The sequence below is a fragment of the Seriola lalandi genome, unplaced genomic scaffold, assembly GCF_002814215.2.
Source record: "Seriola lalandi dorsalis isolate HSWRI2012SDOR001 ecotype SW California unplaced genomic scaffold, Sedor1 jcf7180002054362, whole genome shotgun sequence".
Lineage (NCBI taxonomy): Eukaryota > Metazoa > Chordata > Actinopteri > Carangiformes > Carangidae > Seriola > Seriola lalandi.
In genome coordinates, this window is record NW_019524915.1 from 267,021 (window position 1) to 282,476 (window position 15,456).

The 15,456-nt window shown below is 44.4% G+C and overlaps 1 protein-coding gene across 5 annotated transcripts in view; it reads left to right on the forward strand.

Annotated features, from left to right (window-relative positions):
• Positions 1-15,456, forward strand: part of LOC111656659 (RNA binding protein fox-1 homolog 3-like) — a 332,987-nt gene that overhangs the window by 233,486 nt on the left and 84,045 nt on the right. The window contains exon 1 of one of the 5 annotated variants that reach the window (XM_023408453.2): positions 12,345-12,746. The exons of the other annotated variants lie outside the window; for them this stretch is intronic. Within the exon in view, the coding sequence (XP_023264221.1) occupies positions 12,621-12,746 (126 nt within the window). The 5' untranslated portion in view covers positions 12,345-12,620. Of the gene's footprint in view, positions 1-12,344; positions 12,747-15,456 lie in introns of those variants that run through there. 5 annotated transcript variants of the gene reach the window in all.

Here is a 15,456-nt window from a genome sequence, read left to right on the forward strand (position 1 = left end):
GGGGGGGGTGTAATTTTATCTACTTTATATGCTGCCGGGTAGATTAATCAATAAAAATGCATCCTCTTTTGTAAGCCGATCATATGTTTTATGTATAAAATCTTAATTTGGTAGGTTTATCCATATTTGTCTTTAATATTTTATAACAGACTGACTGCACTGATTTAAGATAAGGAGATGTCATTTATCATCATCATTCCTCTTGTTACTTTACTGTGTATTGTTTTTAGTTCCCTCAGCACATTTACATTTCTCTTCTTAAAATGTCAGCGGTGACTAATATGTGCTCCCCCCTTTAAATAAATAAATGAAACAGAGGAGAGGAGCGGAGAGATTTAACAGTTGGACTTAGTTACTGGAATCGCATCATCTCAAAACACCCACCGCTGTTCAGAATAGTGAACATACTGTTTAAGAATAGTTCTTTCAGGAGCTGTATGTAGATTCATTCAGTCTTTTGTTAGATCAGTTTTATGATACAGATTATTACGACACATATTAGTTTGAACTACATTCCAGCTCCTTAGTTGAAACCAGTTTGTGTGTGTGATCATAGAGAAAGAGCTGTGTGTGTCTTTGAGTTGAGACTCTCATAGTGAGGTGCCTGAGTTGAAACGTTGGGTTGGCACAGAAGAAGAAAGAAAGGAAGACCCTTTTTTTTTTTTTTTTTTTTCCTTTTTTGCAAATTTTGCGCACAAAAGAACATTGCTTTGGCTTCCTTTTATCAACACTTTTGTTTACTTAGGATGTGCCAAAAGCAGGATTTAGTGTCACATTTGTCTGAGTGTCTGGCACTTCCACTGAGCTCGTACTTCAGCGGCTCTTATTATTATCAGCCATTTTGAAGCTGTTACTCATTTTGCCAGTCATTTAGTTATTTCTGAGGTGTTGCCATTTTCATGTTGAGGTACACTCGGTCTGCGCGCAGCTTTGATCATATTTTGTACAAACAGATTTAGGAAACAAAGAGGAAGCGCTGAAGGCTTCTTTAGAACCTTGGTGTTTGTAAATATTAAATGAGGGAAGAAACATTATTACATTTAACAAAAGTCGACGTTGTTGAAGGGGAAACAAGGCCAAACGGAATAAAACATTATCACCGTTTCTGAGTTTTTTTTTTAAAACTGCGCTCATGTAAACTGTTGACAAATTCTTTTGATTAACTGGAAGTTGATCAGCGCGGCTGCGTCTTTAAGCTTCCACGCCTCAGATGTGCAGAAAGTTAAACAGTGAACAACAAGATTTTATTTATTTATTTATTTATTTATTTAAAAAGGAGCCCGTTGCGTGGCGACATAGAGCCATCAGTTAAGTGGAGTATGTCGGGGCCCACCTCCGGATAATGTGTGGCGTTTTAGAAATGATCCAATATGGCTGATGCATCAGCTCTGCCTCCCCATTGTCTTCAACCCTCAACAACTCCCTCCCTCCCTCCCTTCCGCCAGCACCCCCATAATGCAATGCAGCTTTTGTTCACTCATTCTTTTAACCGTTTCTTTGGCTGCGAGTTGTCACGGCGGGACAAATTAAGGAAGCGGTAATAGGGTTATGTCAAGTAGACGGAGGTGCTGGCTCTGTGTGGATGCCTCCCTCCCTCTGTCTCCATGAAAGGTTACTGCGCTCGCCGGGTTTTGTCTCTCCCGCTGTAATGAGAAAGGCAACAGACGAGCCTCTATCAGTCCTGCAACACCTACTGACAGATAGCATTTAGAGACTGGAGAAAAAGAAGCATTAGGGAAAGAGCGAGTGAGCATCACAGGAAGTAATACAGCAACATGAGCATGACTGATCACAATGGACATGCATGACCAGGAAAAACAATCCCTCTCACCGAGGGTGCTGCGCTTGAGCATTTTCCTGTATGACACCTTCACGTGTATATATGTATGTTTGTAATTTTCTTCCGCGCAGATATGTGCCTGGCAGAGTTTGACACTTTAACATTATCCATTGGAACCACTGATATTATGCCCTCAAAAGGGCGGCATTAAAACCAGACATCTTTTAAAATATTGAGCAGGGATCACAGCATTTTGGTTCAGTTTATTACATTCATGACTCCCACTCAAGAGATATTACACTCACATTTCTTCCACCTCCTTTGGGCGGATTTTCTTAAACTCCTTCTCTTCGAGCCGCCATAGTTCCAGGGCAGATGTCCGTGGAAAATCTGTGTCAGTGCGAGAGTCCCCGAAGCTACGTTATGATGGCGGTGGAATGGAAAGAATGCAGGAGGTGGCAGGGTCATTGTTGTTTGCTGCCGATGATGTGGTCAGAGGGCAGGGTTGGATCTTAGGTAACAACAGCAGGCGCTCCGGGCACTTCATGCTACACGGGAGGGTTTTATAGGCTGGCAGGTGTCCACACACAAAACGCATTTACAGCCAGAGACACACACCAACGGAGATACGAACACACAAACACACTGAGGGAAACACACTGGGAGTGGGACAGAGGCACACACCCACACACACTTTATATTTAGAGCCTCTATTTAAGTAGCACTTCTCAAAACACAGGCTTTTACCAAACGGGCATCGTAACAAAAAAGACACTGATAGAAAAAAAAATATGCTACATAAAACATTCATCAGTAAGATTTATGAAAAGGCTTTTTGGAACAAATGGTATTTGAGAGGCGATTCCAAGGAAGCCATTGATTTAGCCGCTGCAACGTCCGCAGCCTCCAGGCTCGGATGGAAAAGCTCAGTCACCTTTAGTCTTTAGCCTGGACTTTGGCAACGCTGCTTGAAAAATGTCCTGAGGCTGACGGGAGGGTTCGGTCGTCATAGACGGAGTCGGGGGCAACACTTTGATGAACCCTTAAACTATCCATAAAATACTGAAATCACTTTTAACGCTGACATTCACCCACTGAACAGATGTTTGATTTCGTGATGGTTAAAAATGGCTTGTGCGGCATTTAACTTGAAATGAAATCGCTTACACTGATAGCCTTTGGTTCAGATATGATGAAACATTTTGTGAATTGTTTAGATTCGATTGATTGATTGGTTGATTTATTGAATGATTGATTGATTGATGTAGAGCTACTTGTAGCAACAGGTGCCTGAAGGAGTGAAAGGCAAGGGCTGCAACTAACGATTGTTTTGTCAATTAATCCGTCGATTTCTTTTGTAAGCAATCAAAAAGTAATTTAGTTTTGTCCTGCATAAAATGTTAAATTCATGAAGCTGGAATCAAAGAATGTTGGGTGTTTTAATGTGATAATGAATCAGCAAGATGGCGGAAAGACACGTGGCATTATCCTCCTCGTGACCAAGTAGCAGTGTGGGTCATGGGAAATGCGGTTTTAAGATGGAGATGAACAGACATCAGTAAACGCCATCGGTTGATTTCGAAATACACCGAGGTGTGACTGCAACGACACAGATAATGTTTTAAAATCCAGCGAAATACACCTTCAACATAAGTAGTTGTGCTGTTTTTGATGCTAATAGCTACACAGCCACAGTCACGCACACTCCCTCATTCCCTGACACCTGGTGGTTCCGCCTGTGGTTTCCTTCTGATATGATATGTGTGTGTTGGAGGCCGCTGTGGCCCCCGTGCGCCTGGCAGTATTGATGTACCATTTCTCACCTGCCGCTGCTAAATATGAGAGCACGGTAGCTGCAGCGTGAACCCCTGACCCCCTCTGGGAGACACACCGGCATTCACAGTTGTGGGAAATAGGTCTCTGGTTCCCCAACTGCCTGTTTAGAGTAATGGTCAAAGGTATGCCTGCTGGAAGGGAACATTACTGGGTGTGACCAATCTGCTCCCAAATGGAATACACTTTATGTCACCGCACCAATCTATGTAATTGACTTCGCTTTGGGCTGCAGCCATAATGGTCAGGGGTTGCTTCTTTGTACAGAACGTCAATGAAACCTGAAATGCACCAGGGTGGTAGATTCTGAGAATGATTGCGTCGGATAGATTTGAATTGTAGGACATTTTGGCTATAAAGAGCACCTGATATGTGTGATGTGTCCGTCAAGCAGCACGTCCTGCCATGTCCGCTATCTTCACTCTCAGTGCTGAGGTCTCTACAGCACCACTGGTTGTCACCGGCTGCCAGGTAGTATCCAGTCTGGTTGTTGAGTGAGGGACTGATTTCCGCCTGGGACAACAGGGGAATGCAATTAACTAGGTGGCAGAGGAGAGGAGCAGCAGTACTCTGGACCCTGAGGACTGGATCTGAGACCATTGGCCTGACTTATTGATTGGTACTAAACTCAGCCTAGATTACAATACTGCTTGGTTGTGCGCGCGTGTGTGTGTGTGTGTGTGTGTGTATGTGTGTGTTCTTGCACTTGTGGGTTATAAAAATGGACAAAATGCTCCAGCGAAGTTGCCATATATGGCAGGAGTCGTTCCTACACTGAGATAGTTTACGGTCTGGGTGTAAGCGTAGAGTTATGGCTAGATTAGAGAAGCCCGTACAGACGTTACTGCAGCAACCCGGGATCAGCAAGACATGAAGACATACACACCTAGTGCTTAGGAATGGGTGATATCAATAACATTTTTCTATCATGCTTCATGAAATATCAATCCATGTATCACGGAGAAGTAAATTTTAGCGAAATTCAATTGAAAATCAGTTTCCAGCTGATATGACCAAATAAAAGTCCAAGTCTTTTTTTGTTTTCTTTTTTTTTTGGCTAATTCAGTAAATTATATACCTGACAAATCAAGCTATTTTGACACAGTGAAGAAGAAGTCCACTGTGGTAAAGCTTTGCAGCCTACCCACGTTGCGGTGTACAGTATGTCGGCGGTTTGGATGTGGTTTTCTTGCTGTCTTTGAGGGAGTGGGTCTTTTCAGGTGCTCATGTATTTTAACATTAAAACAGTTTATTTTCGCTTTGCAAAAACTTCCCAGTTGTCCCCAACGGTCTGGTACTGCATGGATACTACAGGGAGCGCTGCCTCTGTATCAGCTCAAGGTATAGACCTACTACATATTATATCAATGAACTGCCAAACTCTTCCTGATAGTAAGATCAACACAGGGACATGTCTATGAAAAAGTCATGAGAAAATGTAGCTAAACCTTCAAAGTCTTTAGCTGTTCACTAGTCATCCGTCTCCTCTTCCTATGGAAATATATCAAGAAACTACAGTGCAGGTGGTAGTTAATAACAATATAATACATTTTGATATCATATTTTGTGTACCTGTATTGGCGGACTGTGGGCTGAACACCTGTGCCAGGAATTCACGTGGATAATTTTGACATGTTCTTATCGTGTAGGTAGTGATTTGATTTTTCCTGCTGAGCGTTGAAGGACAGATACTGAACGTTCGTTGTGCAGAGTTCGTCCAAGAGAGCAGCTTATTATTTGAAATACCAACAGAAGTATACATATATAAGCATAGCTCTACAAACATGCCCTTTTGTGTCTCTTGTATTTATTTCCGTCCTGCTATGAAGCTAATTTCTAACCGATCGTTCCACCCCTGGAAGACAAAATTGGCAAATGCATATTTGCTGGGTGACACATTAGCCCCTTCCGTATACATCGAGCAGCCACACGCTTACATGCACCATGTGACATTGTCCCCAAGAGCGACTCTTGCCGCCACTGAATTTTTCATCATTGATCTGATGTGATTTCCATGCTTGGCCGTCCCTCTGCGCTGTCAGCTCTCTCTCTCTATCTTAGCCTCTCTCGGCCTAGAGGGCTAACGGGGCATGAGCCGTCGCCCCCGTTTGTTGTCTCCCACCGTGCCTCGACAAAAAAAAAACCCTTCCCTGTCTTCCCCCCACCACCTAGGACTATCACACACCCCCCTGGCCGTAACCGCGAGCAAGCCAGACCTTTGGAAAAGAGGGTGGTAAAACGCTCGATGTATTGACGTCGACTGTCACCGCCATAAAGCTCCATCACCCCCCTCCTTTCCTTTCTTGTCAAAGCAGCAGGAGGAGCAGTAGCTCGGTGTGTGTGTGTGTGTGTGTGTGTGTGTGTTTTGGGTGTAGACGGTGTGGCATGGTAGGTTGATATATGACGGTGTGGGAGGCAGAGTCAGTGCCCCTCGGCTTCTGCTCTGCCTCCTCCGATGGAAGCTTTTGAAACATCCTAATATCTGGCCGGGGCTCAGTGAGCGATGGCCAGAGCCAACCTGCTGATCTTAGCACTGGGTGCATTAGTTTGCCATAAAGAAGCAGTGATTGTGAGACGCGGCAGGCGAAAACATATGAGGATGAATGACACCATATAAAAGCCAAGCTCTGTTTCAAAATCCATTAGAGAAGCAAGTGCCTGAGCTCCGAACGCAGCAAAATCCCGGACTCCACATCCTATCCTCGCGTCCAATTGAGGCATGGATCGCAGATCACTCTTGCAGTTCCTCCCTTAACTGTCCATTTAATCAAAATTTTTAATCAATGTATTAGTACATGACAGCTTTGAGGGGAGAAAAAGCATGCTTCACTCGGTGCCAGATATTGGCATCCAAAGATAGGTGGGAGATGAATGCGGCTCATTTGGTGCTAAGATTGAACAAGTGCTTTTTTTTTTCTTTTTTTTCCCTGTGTGTGTGTGTGTGTCTTCAGGCGCACTTTCTTCTGGATTTTATGAGTGCAGACGTGTGTGATTGTGTGCGTGTTTTTTCCTGGTGTGTGTGTGTGTGTGTATGTGTGTGTGTGTGTCTGTGTGTGTGTGTGTGTGTATGCGCTGCCATGAAATCTCCAGCCCCCCCTGTGGCACTGCCTCCTAATTACTCAGATCTGCGCTCAAAGTGAAGAAATAATGAACGAGAGCTTTAATTATGCCTCCAGACAAAGGATCCCTGATGCCTCCACAACACCGCTGGCACGCTGAGATGGGTGAGGGCAGGTTAAACAGGAACCCTTTCCTCTGGGTGCAGAAAGCTGGTCAGCCTTGGATGCAGACCGAGCCTGCCACCTGACATGATGCCGGAAAGCGCAGATATCAAAGAGGAGGAGGGGAAGTCTGTAAAATGGACTCCATGAGTTAAAAAAGAAAAAAAAGAAAAGATGAGCTACATAGGTTTGTTATCTCTAACAGATATGACACAACCTTTAATTAACGGGGATCCCTGAAGCTCTGGGCCCGAGATGTAATCAGCGGACCTTTAGTGAGAGCACCCCCCCCACTTCTTTGACTGCCCCCAGGGCTGGCTGATCCAGGCGTCCTCGTGCCCCCTCTTCTACAGCGGGGTTGGCTGGCACTCTGGAGATGCCAGATAATGAGGAAGCCTGTCAGAGGGGCACTTCAAGGGTGCCCCTCCGAAGGCCTTGCTGCTTCTCGACAGAATCCACCAGCACCAAACACTGCCGCTTTGTTTTTCTTCTGAACGCGTCTCCAGAGGTCTTGGCTGTGTGTCCAGTGGGGTGGGGTGGGGGTGGGGAGTGCGGAGTGGGGGCAGGGGGAGCCGAACTGCTCCCCTTCAGACTCTACAATCTCCTCTACAACTCTTCTACAACCACTGCTCACATCAGCGACTCAGATGGGATAATTATACTCCACAGTGCGACTAATGACGGAGTGCTAGTTCCATATTTACTTTCATACATATTTACAAAGTTTGGGTCTGTGCATGATATTGCATAATCCTCATTCTAGCCTGGTTGTGTTGTTCAAACTCTGGTGGTCCTGATGGGGGAGCTGTGTCCATAGTGAAGTGCATAGTGCAGAGGTGGCAAGTATCAGAGTACATTTACTCATCTACTGTAGCATCTTGAGGGACTTGTCAGTTGCTGGCACTTCCTACTTCTCCCGCAGTATATTTCAGAAGGAAACAAGTCCTTTTTTACTTTTACTTTTTTAACTACATGCTGAGGACACTAGTATAGCAACCTGAGGTAGTAAAACATGTTTCCAGATTACTTTATATAGACTTCAGTCATTTTAGACTCAGTATATTTAAATTTCACGATACTTTTAGGAAATAAGTAAACTTTTTAAAATGTGAAAGCTTCTGTATTTCCCCACCAGAGTTTTATTCCCGGCATGTGTGGAGAGAGACTTTAGAGAAGTAAAATCCACAGGAAATGATTCAACAGCTGAACCAAACACGACCAAATCCAAACAATAAAACCATTTAAGGGGCTTTTTTTTTGTTTGTCATTTTGTTTTGATGTCAGGTTTAAATTGTGTTGGGGTTTGGAGTGTTGCTGGAGAGAGAGCAGCCCTGACTGAGACCTTCATTTTTTCAAGGTTCAAGGTTCAGCCTCATTGTCAGTACAATACAACATAAGTTATATAAGTTATAATTTCCCAAGTAAAGGCAGTAAGGGGTGTCCACGTACTGAAATAAGTGTTACAAGTTGCAGATACATGATAAAACCTAACACTGCAGAAAAACCTGAGGAACTGTCAAAATATGACAAAAATATGATTTTAATATTCTGATAATGTTTCAGTGATTTACTGTAAAATTTCACACGCTACAAAATTATCTTTGGAAAATGAAAATGCAATTCTTTTTTAAAGATCAAACTATTGAACAGTATATATATGTATTTTATATTAGCTCCACGTCAACCGGCTACAACATGAAACACATGGAGACGTCAGTAATAATAATAGCGATGATGTTACATATAATGTTACATATATTGTAGTATAACACTAAATATAACACTCAGACGACTTAGGTGGCACGGACAGCTGGTACAAATCCAGGTGTGTGTGGATCCCCTTCAGGGATCTTACAACAAGCTAACTGGTACGGTGGCTAACGCAAGAAGCTAGCCACTGTGCCATAAAAAAGAAATGCAAATCTGAAAAAAAGGAATTTTGGTCTTTACTAAATAAAATTTTTTCTTTTTTTTCAGTGAAATGTTGATATAGTGAAGTTGATTTTATAAGTGACGCTGAGGTTTGGTAAAGGTTTATTTCACCCAATCGCTCTTATATGTTTTGATCTCCCGCTCGCCTCTCGACGACAGCAGAGGAGGAGCTTACCTGCCCAGCCTCCTCTGGTGTGTTCTCATAAGAACATCTCTGTGTAGAGGACTTTAGCTTAAATGGATTATTGTACACTGTTATTGCTACTCTTACTTAAGTAAAGGATCTGAATACTTCTTCCTCCACTGTCAGAGTGATGGGAGTTAAGGGAAATAAACAGTCATCTCTTATGATGATTAGTGCGAGTGCGCTATATTGATCAGCGGTCATACGATAAACAGTGGAGAACAGGAATGCACCGCCGATCGTTTGGGCCCCATTAGTCGCTGCTTGTATTGCCTTTGATTTTTGCTGACTGAGCTCCCAGTGCATGTGATGGCTTTTTACTGCTAGAACTGCTGCTTTCAACCTTTTTTCTTTTCCTTTTTTTTTTTTCCTTTCACATTAAAATAACACTGGCTCAAAAGACAAACCACTCCACATCTTCTGTCACGCTGGAGCTGCGTCTCATACACAAAGACGGATGTGTTAGCGGATGTTTTCCGAGAGGAGATTAAAACCGGATTTAAAAAAGCTCGTAATGCCTCAAATCAGCTGAATCTCAGAGAGGGGACTCGACTCAAACGTGCACACACCTGCACAAAATCCACACACACACACACACACACACACACAGACTCAGTGACAATCGAACACACTGAAGTCCTGCCTCGGAGGGTAAATCCTGTGCTAGAGCAGGCCAGGGGAAACGGGCTCAGAAGACAGACGTGACAGAGTCGACAGTGACAGTGATGATGATGGTGATTGTGGTAATAATGATTATGCTGATTATTACCGAGCCGCCACAGCGATGTGGTGATTGCGCCGCAAGGAAGAAACAGAGGAAGACAAAGGGCGACACTGACAAAACTGATGATGAGGATGATGATGTTTAGGATCACTTTTTTTTTTTTTTTTTTTTCTTTTGGTGATCAACTGTGAGTCTTTTTTGCAGCAGCAGCAGCAGCAACAGCAGCAGTTGTTGATCTTTCTTTAATTGGCAGAAAAGCAGTGTGGGGAGGTAACTGAGGATATCTCTACTGCGTTTGAGGGCTTTGATTTCACATGACAAAAAGAAAAAGCCACTGTTGAGAACATTCCAGCAACTCCCTTTGAAGGGAGTGATCTGGCAGTGCTCATTTGAATTATTAACAGAGCGAAAAAGCAGAGCAAAAGAGCGAGAGACAGAAAAACACATAGAGGGGAAGACAGGAAGACGGATTCCCATCTTTAGCAGGCAACGCCAAACCTGCTCAGCCTAAACCACGTCACACGTCGGCGATGGCTGGTCTTCGCATCAAACAGTCAGACCGATTTGTCCGGGAACGAGAGAGCGTACGCTGGCGATAAAGATGGCTGCCGGTGGAGCTGAGCATTCATTTGAATTACTGATGTTTTATTAGTCGGGGTTCTTTCTGTGGAGTTGAAGAAATACAAAGTATGAATGTGTAATTACGGGTCAGCCGTCCCCCTGATGCTTGCTCGGAATTATTTAATCTGCAGAGGGAGTGTCCCAGAGCAAGTTAATTCTCTCTGTGGTCGTGCTGTGTCTCCCACAGCAGGGCCCCATCATTATTGTCATTGTGGCCGAAGCTCCAAACTTAGAAGGTGAGACTTCTAAGTTGCACTTGCAGAAGGACAGGGAAACAAAATGTCTCAGTAACTCAAGCAAGCACATGACAAAATTCTGCTTTCACTCCATTAGCAACTGCTGTTTTTTTTTTCCCTTTACCAATCAAATAGCATCTGACGTATGTAGTAGCACCTGTTTTTATTTGTTTTTCACACATGGAAGAAATAAGCTGATTTAAGAATAGTTACTCTAAGTTTGGAGTTGAAGATCTGCGCATATAAGGGTGTTTGGTGGGGTGCAGCAATTAAGCAAGCTGATTGGTTAACCCATCCCCCAGGAGGGAGGTATGAAAATAAAGGACACATAAGCACCACACAAACGTTTCGTTAGCCTACATGCAGCCCACAGAGGCACGTTTGAGCCTTGAGCTGACTTAAACACCCTGTACAGCTGCTTCAGGCTCATTTTGTCGCCATTTTTTTTTTTTTTTGTGGCAATTTTTCTGTTGCCATTATTCTGGTTCTGGCACAGAAAGATAACATCCTTGTTCTTAATCCTGCCCACAGAGCTCTGATTGTCTTGGTTGTTTTTTTTATAACCAGAGAAAAAGCCATCAATGAGCCAGATTTATTTGAATCACTGAAGACAATTTGAGATGTGGACAGCAATTCAAAATCTGGAAATACAACCCAAAAGATAACAATCATCTTCTAAGGACCGAGTCTGAACTTGTGACTGGCTCACTCGTCCGTCCCTTTTATTCCTCTTTGGTGGCAGGTGAAAGCATCATGCTCAAGGATCTAAAGATACAGGACATCGTAAAAAACTGTAAGGCACTAAGATGCCAAATTTGTGATTTTGGGCTTCACAATTAAAATCTCCACTTGATTGAATTTATTACAAAGAGTTACAAAATCCAGAGAACAAGAGAAACCCCGCCTCATCACCACGCCACGCTTCCACCAATCTCTGCTGAGACATCTGTGGAAGATTCAAGATCAATTTCTGGCGTTTTTCCTGCTATTTGAAGGTAATGGGAGTTTCCATAACCAACTGGCGCCCATGATGTAACAAATACATCATGTGCATTCTCTCTCCGCCTGCATCTTTTAAAGCAGAATCAAACAGAATCAATCAAGGAGATACATTAAAAGGAAGTTGCGAGTTGTTTTTCTTGTACAGTTTAGCGTGCTCTGCGGCACATGCTTGGATGGATGCATATTTACAGCTCAGTAGATGCAAGAGCAGATGAAGAAGGATGTCACGACCACGGCCTAATAACAGCCTGCTTTTTTTTTTTTTTTTAAATGCATTTTCCCCTGGCTTCATAGATATATCTGCTATACATGCTGTACAGTATGTGTCCTTGAGCACACACACACACACACACACACACACACACACACACACACAGAGTCGGAGGAGAGTGAGGTGGTGCTGGCCACCGAGGGTGTGTGTGTGTTCACGTATGTGTTTGCAGGGTGGGGGGGCCGCAATTAAAAGGCAGCATGCAGTGTCCCAGGAGGTGCTAATGCCCAGGATCAGCTGTTCTAATGTCATTCGCATCCCCTCTGTTATTCAGCCGGCCCCGTTTGATGTATGAATCCACCGGGGAATTTAGTAACCCCCCCCCCCCCCAAATGCTACCACCATCACCACCTCCTTTATACCCCCACCCTAACCTCCCCAACCCCGGCTCTAGAACCCCTCCTCCTCCTCCTCCTCCTCCTCCTCGGCTTGCACAGAACCTCCCCTTCTGTGTCTGAATGCTTATGTTGGCTTTTATCGCGCTCAAAGTAAACAGAGTCGCGCCAGGGATAGTGAGAGAGAGAGAGAGACAGCGAGAGAGAGAGAGACCTCAAAAGAGAGACAGAGGAGAGAGAGAGAGAGAGAGGGAGGGAGAGAGTGCACTAGTGATAAAGGTGGAACATGCACATTGTCTGCGCGCAGCTCGCCTTCCTGCTACATCTTCAATAGAGACACAAAATCCAGCGAAAGGGAAATTTAAAAGGCAAGAGGAGGAAGAAGAAAGGAGGGGATCCAAAGAGAGAGAGAGAGTGAGTGGGAGCGAGCGAGCGAGCGAGAGAGAGAAAGAGAGAGAGAGCGAAAGGATCTCCCTGCTAAATGCGCAAAGCGTCCCGTCACCCCACGCTGAGCTCCATGGCCAACTCCGGCTGCCTGCTGCTCTCCGGCTCCGGGATGCTACCTCACTCGCTCCAGTGTCCCCCTGCCTTCCTCTACCTGCCCGAGGTAAGACTGGAACGAAAGCTCGCTTTCGTCGCCCCCGCTCGCTCTCTCTCTCTCTTTCTCCCTCTCTCTCTCTCTCTCTAGCTCCGCTCCTCTTCTCACTCGCTCTCCACCCATGCCTTTCATTCCTCCGTGCGCTCCTCGACGGCACGTGAGAGCATCGCGCTCGCTTTTGTGCCGTTGTTTCCCCGAGTACTTTCACCCACCTCCCCCTAACCCTTGACCCTCACCCTGTCTTTGTGTGCGTGTGTGTGTTTGTTTGTATGGGAGAAAGGGGGACATTAGGTGAAGGGGGGGGGGGGTTACCTCTCTAATTTCTCCTCTCAACTATCCTCTGCTTCATTTCTTCACGTCCTCATCTATTCACGTCCCTGCCCCCCACCCTTCTCTTTTTGAATGAAATTAAAGCAGCGAATATGCGACTACTGTGACGATGGGACCACGCAGTGTTTGTGTACATCAGCTGCCTCATGACTCATTGTGCTTGGAAATGTTTCCTCGGTCAGTTTGCTGTGCTCATACTTCCCCCATCACTTCTCTGCTGCTGCAAAGATGAGGGCAGTTTACGGTCAAGGTGTGTGTCTGGAAAACGAGAGACTTTTAGGAAATTGCTTCTTCTTCTTCTTGGCTTTTTAAATGCGGGAGGATGTTAACTATTTCTATAGTTGTTTGTTTAAAAAAAAAAAAAAAAAAGAATGACGCAGAAAAAAACTCATTCATCTACATTTACTACTTGTGTGTGTGTGTCTGTGTGTGTGTGTGTGTGTCTGTGAGTCTGTCTGTGTGTGTGTGTGTGGTGCCTAAATTCTCATGGTGTTACCTAATCTGACCCCCAGCTTGGATATGCTCAACACAAACCAGATAAATAAAGATGGAGGAAAAAAAAAAACAATTTCAACTCCCTAAAACGTGGAAGTTAAATCTGTGAGACCTTTTTTTTGGGATTAATACACAAGAAAGAAATAGATCTGTACTCAGCTGTAGTTTGAGTGCATTTCAGTTTAGTGATGTGAAAACAAACCGAAAACTGCCTCTGAAAAATGAAGTGAGGAATTTCAATTTCTCGGTCATCTCATCTCTATTCATCGCTGTTTTTATTTTTTTTTGTTTCCCGGCTCATTATTGTCATAATATTCCTGTGATTTAAGAGTGTTTTACTCGGTGAAACACAAAACACACACTCCATCCAGACACCAAAACTTCCTCATTTATTGTGAGAATTTTACTCTTGTTTATGAAAAGGCCCACAGCGAGCTCTTCACCCTCCCCACGCCCCTTCATTTTTCTAATGGTAATCATGAGCAAGTGACAACACTTTGAATAATTATATATCCCTGCAAATTAACATTGATTTTCCTTTTTCTTTTTTTTCCTTTTTTTTTGGTTTTTTGTCCCCCCCTCCGTTTTAAATTGATTCTGTCACTGATCCCCTTGTTTTGTGAAACCTGAAGACTGCAATTTTCTGAAGCGAGGTGAAAAATCAACAACAAGGTGACTCTTAAGAGACCGTGAGCCTGTCTAGCTGCTGAATTATTCACGTGTTTTAATTCAGCGAGTTGGGGACGGGAGTGCTGTTAGTGCTGGGTGGATGGGGGCTGGGTGGTGTTGGGTGGGTGGCGGGTGGTGGTGGTGGAGGAGGGTCGAGCGTCCAATTCTGTTTTTACTACCGGCAGCATGTGTTGCAGTAAACAGCGTGTGTTACTGCAGTGATGGAGGGGAAATAACATGGATAGAAACTCCTGCTTTCTCATTTTGAATCCCTCACCCCCCCCACCCCTCCTTTTCCCCTGCCATCATGGTAATGGCCCTCACCCCCTCCCACCCATCTGTCCAGAGCGGGCAAACCCCAACCGGCCAGCCAGGGATTGGTGGGTGGGTGGGGGGTGACGCATGTGGACAACCAGGTTCCACCAACACACAGCAGCTATAGAGGAGCCAAGGCCACCTCCACTTTCCATCCTCCAGTTTCATACTTTCATACTAGTGATGCTCGGATATTTATGAATTATTATTAATAGTTTGGGTAAGATTGAATTTTGGCTTTGTGGTGAAACAACCAACAAACATTCTGTTTCACATTAGTTAAATTAAATCGTGAAAAATGCCTCTATCTTCATATTCAAACCGTTTTGATGGTCTGTATTTCCATGGCTGCCATCTTTGATGTTTTTATGTCCGGTGGTGAAAAGCTTCCTGAGCTCCTTTCCACCAGTAAAAAATGTGAGTAAGCTGAGTTTAGGTGGCTTTACCTTCCACTACATCCCCGTTCCATCCAAATCCTCTGGAAGGCCAGTAAGCCTCTTGAGTGTGTGTGTGTGTGTGTGTGTGTGTGTACCTGGCCACGTGTCTGTGTTTATGTCCACAGTAGGTTCCCCTCAAAAGTCCGAGGCAGAGCTGAAATTGAAACTTCCTGCGTGCTATTTTCATGAAACACCACCTTTTTTTTTTGTTTCAATTCCCTTTAATGTATCAGCAGCTTTTGTTCTTTTTTTCCTTTTCCGCTTTTCTTTTTTTTTTTCACTCTCTCTCTCTCTCTCTTTCTCTCTCTCTCTTTGCGGTAAACCCTCGCCCTGCAGTGCTGCGAGGGGAAACAACCCTCTGAATCACACTGTGGCCGACGTCTCCCCACCCCCCCACACACACAACCACCACCACCCCTTTCCTCCCACATCAACCATTCTTCGTAGGATGCTGCCCGTGTCCCCCCCCCCCC